This window comes from Lygodium microphyllum, chromosome 9 (assembly GCF_053477565.2).
Source record: "Lygodium microphyllum isolate KBCC chromosome 9, Lygodium_microphyllum_v1.1.10, whole genome shotgun sequence".
Classification (NCBI taxonomy): domain Eukaryota; kingdom Viridiplantae; phylum Streptophyta; class Polypodiopsida; order Schizaeales; family Lygodiaceae; genus Lygodium; species Lygodium microphyllum.
The window spans coordinates 61,015,546-61,026,354 of NC_141143.1; the positions used below are offsets into that span (position 1 = coordinate 61,015,546).

A 10,809-nucleotide genomic window follows, 5' to 3' on the forward strand; every position below is an offset into this window, starting at 1 on the left:
TGACTTGGCTCTTAGAGTTGATATAAGTGTATGCCAATTGACTTGCACAAGTCCACATAAATTGGGTTTTACTTACACATGTCCCATCCTTATGCAAACGAGGATCCTATGAAAATGGGGACTTTGCTTGGTCCATGGGGTGCTCCCTAAAAATGAGGGTACTGTGTTTGACTTCACCAAGCAAATCCATGTGGATATTTTTAATAGGCTTGTTCCTCCTTTCTCTCACCTTTGTCTAACCATTTCTCTCACTTACTCTCATGCACACCATGGTTTCTCTCTTCCCAAACACTTGGCAACAATAGAGGCCCATTATTAGCGCAAACACGCACATTTTCGCCAATTAGGTAATGGCGTAGTGATTTGGGTGTGGGTTGAGTTTATGAGGTGTGTGAGTTCGAATCCTATGCTCTACAACCCTAAAGGCATATTCAAATGATCTATTTGCTTTAAAAGACCTACACATGTTTGGTTCTATTGCAAGTGATAACTCGCTCTTGCAAGCGAGCTGATTGACCTTATTAGGCCGGTTACACACCGGCCTATGGACGAACAAGAGGTGCAAGTTGTCCATTACTTCGTTTACACACTAAACTACGCCCATAAATTTTACGAAAAGAAGGTTGGCCCATTGGTAATGAAAAAGGGGTGTGAGGGGTTTGGTGGGGGTTCAATTCTTGTCAGTCCCTCAGGTTGCTTTTTGGAAAAAGGTGCTGTTGTCTTGTTCATGGGGCGCGCCCGAATTTCGGGACGGGAAGATCCCCTGCCTAGAAGTGTCCGCCACCCGCAAAAATCGGGCCCAATGGCCGTTTGACACGTAGGGCAACGGATGCTTCTTTTTTCACCCTGCGTCGTCTGCAGCCCGGTGTGTATCCGGCCTTAATCAGAAATCCAATGCATACTTTAACGTGGAACCTTCCACGGGTACCTTATATAAGCCACTCGTTTTATTGGGGGTCCTGTGCGACGCGATGATTGGGAAGAAGGCGACGACGTCGACGCCTTGGCCATGGACGCTCCTGCCAACAGCGACAGCCTCGTCACGGAATGCGATTCGTCGCTCCTCTCCCTCGTGGCCTCGACTGAAGCGTCGTCTTAGGGTTAGGGTTTGCTGTATGCCATCTTTCTTTAGATGGATCGCCTTAACACGCTGAGTACCACTTTCTCCCTCCATAACCTAGCCTGCTGCGTCGCCTTAGCTCGCCCTAGAAGAAGATCTACGACTTGCAGGCTATCCTCGCCTGCTGCTGCCCCCTCGCATGGGGCATCCTGGATAGCACTTCTTCTTAGAGGAACTTCACTCGCGTCGCAGGCTTCCGTGACATCTGCGAGGAGGACTGTGAGGTCATCCCGAGCCCTCGTGTCTGCCTCTGCTGTGAAGTCCACCGTCTTTGATGAACAATCCCTAAGTGCTGCAGAGCTGGAGAAATGGCAGGCTTCTCGCGAGCCATTGTCGAAGTTGGGCTTCGCTGCAGAGGATGCAGATCGATTCCTGGCGAGGTCTTTCGGATGGATATCCTCGCCCTACTGGGGAGAAGAGAAGGAAAAGAGCATACCAGAGTGCGCTCAGGTGGAAGAGATCTTGGCCTTCTTGCAGAGCCTTGGCCTGTCGGATGCGGATTTGCCAGTGCTGTTCAAGAAGTTTCCTGAAGTATTGGGATGCAAGGTGGAAGAGGAAATGGCTAAGAACGTGAAGTTGCTGGAACAGGAATGGGGTATCAGTGGTACAGCTCTCAAGAACCTGCTACTAAGAAACCCCAAAGTATTGGGTTACAATGTAGATTGCAAGGGAGACTGCATGGCACAATGTACAAGATGCTGGGTCCGATTTTGAGATGTGTATTATGCTGCAAGGTGCACATCTGAACATGAGCATTCGTCTTGACACTGCCTCAAGTATCAAGGGAAGCAGGAGTGCATCCACCTGCTGGTTTCTGTGTGCTTCCACTTGTAGCAGAGTACAATGCTTTAGACTATATGTATGCAAGTGATTAAAGGTCACCTGACTCAATGTATTTCCTTGAAAATAATACCATGGACTTGCCTTTATCATCCATGTTTCAAGGCAAGCTGTATATGTCCTTGTATTCATTCTACATTCATCATGGATTTTTATGTTAGCCCTAATGATCTTGAACTTTCTTGAACCATCTTTTGTCCGTCGTCGTGAACTTCTCCGCATTCCAGGGATGGTTGGCACATGCCCTGTTAATGCCGCTCATGTCTTAGGAGAAAAGAGAAGTTTACAAGCAAAGGGGTATTGAGCACACTGCCACAACATTGTATGTACATTCATAATATTGAAGTATCTTATGCTTCACTAAGAAAAATTGACTTCTGTTCGGAGTGATTCATGGAGGCTCAAAACATTTTAATATCATTGGAAGGGGAGAAGATGTATGAGTATCAAACGACTTTGCTCCCTCCAAAGGTTGTTTTCATTGCCCAAAGATGCTCGTGTTCACTTTGTTTGTAGTATTGAGGTCCAACAAATCGGATTCCATCTTGACCCTTTGCATCTTAATGTTCTCAAGGACATCTTCAAAACTCAGCATTGTTTTTAGCAAAAGCAAGACAAAGTCCGAAATAAGTCTACAACCAATATTAAGTTATTATTTAATACCGGTGGGGAAGGATGATGCCAACTCAAATGCTATCCTCATCGCTTCGAGGGAGGAAGGGGTTAGGATTGTTGGAAATAAGGAGCCTAGGCTTAAAATTAAACAAGAGTAGAGACCCTCAGTTGGCTGAGAGTAAATAGCATAGTTGAATCCATTTTGAGAGAAGGTGATGCAATGAGGCTAAAACCCTTTCCAATTGTTGGAGCCTTAAAAAGTTTAATCTTGTTTCAAGTAGAATGGCTCAAGCTTCAAAGGTGAATTAAAAAGCTCTTAAAATCCACTTGGTTGCTAGCCTATCTACCAACTTGGGGATAATAGGAAGCCATAACCCTATTTTTCTAGGCCAATTGGACTTACTCCAAGTCATTGTAGGAAGGTTAACATATTTTTGTCCCCTCTCCATACACAAGGTGTTCAAATTGCTTGTAGAAATCTTAGGAGATCTCCAACAAGCTAAGATATAAACAGGATAAGGAACAACAACCTTGCTAGCCATATTGAGCTATAAACCATGGATCCTCTGTGTATTAGTATTTCACTTGTGATGAATTGATCCCATCTTTGATTCATAGTGACATTGAATATTGTGGGAATGCTTGACAACTTGAAAATTGATAATTCTTTGATGCTTTGGAGATCTTGTTGGAATAGTTGGCTAATAATTTCTTTGATAAGCCTTCGGATATGAGTTTTCTTGTGATTGAATAAGGTGCATGAAGTTAGGTCAAAATTATAAAGGCATTCTTAGAGGCTTGTAAGGGATTGCTCTTCCTTATTGACAATCTGTTTGTATCATTGGCAAATTATTTTATGGCCATCTACTCGTTGGGAAAAATGATACAATTTATGTTTCTTTACTCATTTGGTCTTGAACTAGCTAGGGCCAAATCATGTACACAACTAGCAAACAACAACGGAACAAGAAGGAACCTCTATTTAATTGGTCTTCTCAAAGTGAAATAATTAGTGCACCATTCACCAAATGAGACCAAGGCAAACTCAACATATTTCTTCACAAATGCTATAACTTGAAGAGAGTGAAAAATCAATCACATTCTAAACTATTGTAGGCTTTATCAAAATCAAACTTGAGGAACATGACATTTCATTTATTTTTTTAAACATAATCCATCCATTTGCAAAGAGAAGTAATAACATCTAGGATGAGTCTTCCCTTAATAAGACATTTGGTATCTTTTCTTGTATTGTGTAGGTTGTTTCATTCTTTTGTGTAAAATTTGACATTTGTCAAATCTATATATAAGAGTTATTATAGTCTCCTTTTTATGGTGCTATATAGCATAGTTGGTTTTATGCATATTTTCCTCTATATAGGCAACTTCTGCATTAAGAACAATCAATAGCCATGATTGACAATAATGATGTATTCTGCATATTGGCTATTGGGGATAAATTGGATGGAACTATCCATTGTGGGCTTATATGATGCATCATGTATTGGTTTCAAGTGGATTTGGAACATTGCACATGGAATTGAAAGATGCCCAAGGGCTATTTTAGAAGTTGCAAGTGCAACACAAGTAATCAAAATATGTGCGGTTGAGGATGTTGCAGGTTCTAGTGCTACTCTAGTTAATGCTAGAGCACTACTGCCATCTACTTGTGAGTAGATTTATTGGGATGTCAAAGATATAGAGGATCATGCTTTGATTGCATTGTTTGTTAAACATGCCATGATCCCACATATGCAATGTAAGATGCTAAGGATACGTGAGATACTCTTGCATGTTCATATCAAGGAAGAAATAAGGCTCATATTGCTTATGTACGTAAGTAGTTAGAGAGTGAGCATATGGATGAAGGTGACTCCATCGACAATTTTTGGACAAAGATCAAAGATCTTAAGGAGTAGTTGATCACTACAAATGAAATTTTGCTACCTAATTCACTTGTATAGATTGTTCTCAATGGTCCTTTTTGTTATTATTAGAGTTTTGCATCTACTCTTTGTTTGATGATGAAAGGCAATTCAAATGCTTTTTCATTTGATGACTTGGTTTTGTTATTCTATAAGAAGAACAATCTAGGAAAAATACATCTATAATGGGTGTTGAAGACCAAGATTTTCTGGTCCACCAAAAAGAAATCTTTCTTTTTTTACTTGTAATTTCTAAAAGTTTTTCAAACAAAAAAGATGAGAAGGATGGGAAGAAAAAAGAGAATCAGATGTTTTGCGAATACTGTAAGGCAAAATATCATATCCTAAATTGGCTTGCAAAAGAGGCTAAGAAGAAAGAGGTTAGTATGCTATTGTAAATGCCTCTCTTTCTAAGTTAGAATATGTAAATGTCAAGGATATAGAATGGGCATTCAATCTACAATGCACTCACAAACTCTTCTTTACATAATTTTTGCATGTCCATTATGGATTGAAATATATTGTACTTTGATAGTAGTGTCGTGAAGCATATTACTAATCTATGCAGTTTGTTCACTTCTCTTGATTTTCCCCCTAAGGATAATACTGTGACATGCACTAATAACTTCTCTTATCTTATCAAAGGCGTTGGAAAACTTATTCTAACTCCAATTAAGGGTAGCATGCTCATATTTATGGATGGCTTTGTATGTACCAAAGATAACGAATAATTTGTTGTTAGTTTTAGTACTTGCCAAGATTGGCTTGCTTATGAATTTTATTGAATGATGAGATGTACAATTCATGATTACTCTTATGGTGATACAATTATTGCATGTGGTTCATTATGTCGAGGGATATATAAGCTCAATAAAGATGGAAAATATATAGAGCACATGGCATGTGTAGTTGCAAATTTATATACAATTTTAGATGTAAAACTTTAGCATGCACATTTTGATAATCTAAAATTTGCTAGCTTTTTATAATTATAGAAATCTAATATGGCATTTTCATTACCTACTCTTGAGGCACTTGGAAAACACACTTGTGAAGGCTATATACTTGATAGAATGCAATGTACTTCATTTTCAAAAGATGGTTCAGTGAGAGCTACTCATAAATTGCAACTTGTGTACAATGATATTTGTAGTCCAATGCAAACCACATCTTTTAGCAACTACCTATTCTTCATGACTTTCATTGGTTACTCCATGCATATATGCATATATGGTCTAAAAGCTAATTTTGAAGTGTTTTTGTGCACTTCAAGCAGTTACTGTTGATCACTATAAAGCTAAACTTATAGCAAAGGGTTGCCTCAGTGTAGAAGGACATTGATTTTGATGAGATCTTTGCTCCCACTTGCCGTATGACAATTATTCATAACGTTTCTCTATTAACAGGTCATAATAGTTGGAATGCACATTTCTTGGACATCAAAATTGATTTTTGAATGGTGGTTTACTTGAGGAAGTGTACGTTTTTAACCTCGTAGTTTACTATGGAAATAAGAAAACAAAGGTTGGAAAAAACTTTGTAGGGTCTGAAGTAAGTACCTCAGGATTGGCATGAGAAGATACATGCGTACTTGATTGGACGTGGTTTTGAGAATAGTCCCCAACTGAAAACACCTTATATGTTAGACATAAGGGGGATATGCCTTTGATCATAGTGGTTTATGTTGATAACATACTACTCACTAGTCCTAATGAGACATATATTACTAAGTTTGAGGTCAAGTTAAATTCAACTTTTGAAATGTCAGATTTGGGCCTATTGCATTGTTATTTGGGCATTCAATTTAAGTAGTGTGATGGAGATATTAATTTGTGACAAATCAAGTATATTGAGACATTATTATAGAGATTTGGTCTTGAAGATTCCAAACCTATTGTTGCTCCTATGGTGATAAGCTTGAAATTGAGCCTTCATGATGTTGGAGATTGCATTGATGTCTTTCTCTATTAGTAGACTTTTAGATGCTTAATTTATATATGCATTATGAGACTTGAGATTTAGTTTGTAGTCTCATAGATGAGTAGCTTTATGCATAGCCTGGGTATTAAGCATTGGCAACAGGTAGTGAAGATAATTTTTTACTACTTGAGTGGTGCTTGGCACCTTGGGCCTTTGAATTCTAATTGTGCTGGTTATTACAATACTTTTGTATCCACAAGTGGTTTTTACTTCATGCTTGGCAGCTCATGCATATTGTGGTTAAGAAAGAAGTAGCCCATTGTGGCCATTTCTAGTTGTGAATATGAGTATAGTTATGGTTGAGGGTGTTTGGCTCAGATGCCTCTTGATTGACATCCACAAGTGGTTTTTACTTCATGCTTGGCAGCTCATGCATATTGTGGTTAAGAAAGAAGTAGCCCATTGTGGCCATTTCTAGTTGTGAATATGAGTATAGTTATGGTTGAGGGTGTTTGGCTCAGATGCCTCTTGATTGACATCCATTTGCCGCAGGAATCTTTCATAGTTATGGTTAAGAATGTTTGGCTCTGATGCCTCTTAATAGACATCCATTTCCATGCCACCATCTTTAAAGCTATAACTCATTGGCAATTACATAGAATCTAGTGTTCCATGCACGTACTAAGCACATTGAAGTGCACTATCATTATGTTAGGGAGAGACTCTCCACAAGAGAGATCAGCTTGGCCTATGTGTCAATATAGGACAACCTTGTAGATCTTTTCACGAATGCTTTACCTTGTGAGAAATTTGAAGGTTTCTACAAAGCTTAGTGATTGCTTTTCTTTAGGGATTGATCTAGTCCACTAGGCATGGCACTTCCCTATACATGAGTGCCAACTTTTGTTTATCGAATCACTTCTAGGGGGGTTTGTCACTATATTTTGATAGTGATGTACGTGAACACACTTGGGACCTCGAACATAACTCTTTTTCCTCTTTAGGAGCGTTTTTTTTTTCTCAGCCTTGTATATATATCTATTCATGTTTAAGGCCTACTTAGTCTTGTAAGTATGTTTTTTGATATCTCTCAATAGACTTTGAGTTGTGCTCTCTCAAGCTTCTTTTTCTCCAAGCTGTTTACTTGCATTCATGCAATGCTAAATCCAACATTGAACTTACACACCCTTGCTCATCTGCCATGAGGCAATTTAATCACATTAGAATTTTGTTGCATGTAGATGGCCCTTTTGCCATGAAGATTATTTACAATCTTACTATTTTTTATGAGTTTATTATTGATAATAAAAATAAAATAAAATTTTCAATGGTTAAAAATGGAAAAAACTTATTTTTCATTTCTGAATCTCCTTATGTTAGCATTTTGCTATTGGAGCTCTCTAGGATGAAAAGCATGATGCTTATGGAACGCACACACGCACACACGCACACACGCACACACGCACACACCACGCACACCACGCACACCACGCACGCACACACACACACACACACACACACACACACACACACACACACACACACACACACACACACACACACACACACACACACACACACACACACACACACACACACACACACACACACACACACACACACACACACACACACACACACACACACACACACACACACACACACACACACACACACACACACACACACACACACACACACACACACAATTGTGATAAAGATGGAGATGAATAATGGTGCCACTTGGGCTATGTGATGAAAAAATTATTACTTTAAAGTACTAAATATGCAAGAACGCAAGGGGGAGATATTTTTCCTTCTTCCTCTTTCCTCTCTATCCACCTCTATGATTTTGCAATTTCAATTATCTTAAGTAGCCACATGACTTCTACTTACAAGTAGACTTATTGCCATGAGGTACCTACACAAGTGGGATGAACATTATAAATGACTCTTCCATTTGTGCATCATTAAAGGGGAAAATGCCTTGAAGGGGTCTTCTTTGATATCAGAGCATGCTCTCAAGGGGATGAGAACCTTAAATGGTTCTTCATTGAGTGATGAGTTGACTGTTGCCATATTTCCATAGTGATGTGTGTGAATACACTTATGACCACCATGACACTTTTTTCCCTCTCTAGGAGGCTTCATTCCCCTAGCCATGTATATATACCTATTCACTTAGGGCATACTTAGTCTTCTATATCTTTTCTATCGATACTACTCAATGCACGTTGTGTTCTTCTTCTTCTCTAAGTTGTATGTGTGTTCCCGAAGCCCTTAATCCAATAATTGGTAGTAGAGTAGGCATTGCCAACTTAGGTAGAGTCATCAATATCCTTACTTGATTTCCTCCATTGGGACAAGATTCACAACTCAATAAATACTATGGGAATATCTATAAGGCTCAGCGTGGTCAAATTTTCAATTGAAGTTCATTTCATTCTTAATGTCTATTACTGCCAATATTTTGCAAGCTATTTCATCCTTTTGCATAGAATCTTTGTTAGTAGTCAATTCTATAGGTAGAATCCCTTACAATCTCACCTTTATTATGCTACATAACATGTGTTGGCTTTGTGCATATTTTTCTCTATATAGGTAACTTTTGTACAAACTATAGTCAATGGCCGTGGCTGGCATTAATGTCATATTCCATATGTTGGTTATTGTGAGGACAAGTTGGAAGGGATCGACTATCCACTATGAGGTTATATTATGCATCATATAATACTAGGTGTTTGCAAAGGGGCTTTGGACTATTGTGCATGGAGTTGAAAAATGTCCTAATGGTGGCTTAGAAGCTGCAAGCGTAGTAGAAACATGTGCTATTGAGGATGTTGTAGATTCTACTTTTGCTCTAGTTAATGCTACAATAATACCACCATCTACTCTAGTTAATGCTAGAGTATTACCACTATCTACTCTTAAGTAGATGTAGAGGCTCATACATTGATTGCACAATTTGTTAAACATACTATGATTTCACATATTTGCTCATGTAAGATAGCTAAATATGCTTGGGATATACTTACATGGGGGTATCAAGGCCCATGTTGCTTACTTGTGTAAGTAATTAGTGTTAAACTTTCCAAGTGTTTTTAATGTTTTATCTATACCACTCTATTATTTTGGTTGTAGGTTCGTACCTCTAGAGGGCTTCCTGAACCTAACCCCTTTTCTCTCTCTCTTCTCTTTTCGAATTCTCTTCCTCTTTTTTAATCAAATCAAATATTTTCCAATTAAGTTCCCCCCTTGTATCTTTCTCTTTCTTCCCCGTCCCCTTTTTAATTAAACCCCCCTCCTCATGATGTTGTGCCGCTATGCAAACACAGTGTGAAAAACCTTGGAGTACATCATCATCTGGCTTTCGTATTAATCTAGAGAGTCAATGTCATATTAGTCACATTAGTGTTAGTGTTCATAGTATGGATGGTTTAGAAATACAGGAATTTTGGATAAATTGAGCTTATTTTTGATATTTTAGTCATTATTTCTTGTAAATATCCTCAAAAGGTCTTGCAAACTTTTAGAATAGGGTGACATGCAAAAAATAAGTGGATTTTTAGCCAAGTTTGGAAAATTTCATGAAAAAAGAAGGGCTCCCAAATTTGCATCATGCATGGTCATAGTTTTCACGCAACAAATATTACGCTAGATGGTGAAGAAGGAGAAGAAGTAGAAGAAGTAATCCGAGAGAATTGTGAGTAGGGGTCTTGGAGTTTTAACCCCTTTCACAACCAGTAAAACCATTAGATTTACCATCTAAGAAACAACATAGAAGCTAGTATTTGGTACACATTTTTGGGTATAACAAGGAGCTCTAAGAGATCTAATGCTTGGAAATTGCTTCCAAGTAGCAATAGACATTGTCTAGATAATCCAAGAACAAATTGTCTTGCAATTTAGCCATCAAATGATTAGCTTATAACTGCGATAATAACCAAGAATACACACTGCTGAAGTGTGTTTGGAGTCCCATATAAGGCTTTTGTTTCCCTTCTCAGGTTCTATCAATACATAGTGCTCTCGAGAGAAGTACTTGGACTTCTCCTACCAAGAAATCATCTAAACCTATTGACATTCGGATTATTTGGACTCTTTGTCCTGGATGTATAGCAAAGTTTACATGTAGTACATGTAGAGTGTGAATCATTGAGCATTGTATCTATATTGTGTAAAGGCTTTGGCAGACTTGACAGAAGGTTTTATGATCGATTCATGATATATGGACATGTCTTGAAGGGAACTTTATTTCCATCATTCTTGGGATTCATTTGAATATCTTTGCTATTCCTTTTATTCTCTTCTATCTCCTATTCTGTACTCTCTATTTGATCCCTAGTGGATACGGCTTTTCAACTAAAACCCCTCCGACATTGGCGAACC

At 38.5% G+C, this 10,809-nt stretch overlaps 1 protein-coding gene across 1 annotated transcript; it reads left to right on the top strand.

The window, feature by feature from the left end:
* Positions 1 to 945: 945 nt before the first annotated feature.
* Positions 946 to 2,054, top strand: LOC148031091 (Mitochondrial transcription termination factor family protein). Its single transcript, XM_087684622.1, has one exon. The coding sequence runs from the start codon at positions 1,133 to 1,135 to the stop codon at positions 1,832 to 1,834; it is 702 nt and encodes a 233-aa protein (XP_087540748.1). The 5' UTR covers positions 946 to 1,132; the 3' UTR covers positions 1,835 to 2,054.
* Positions 2,055 to 10,809: the final 8,755 nt, after the last annotated feature.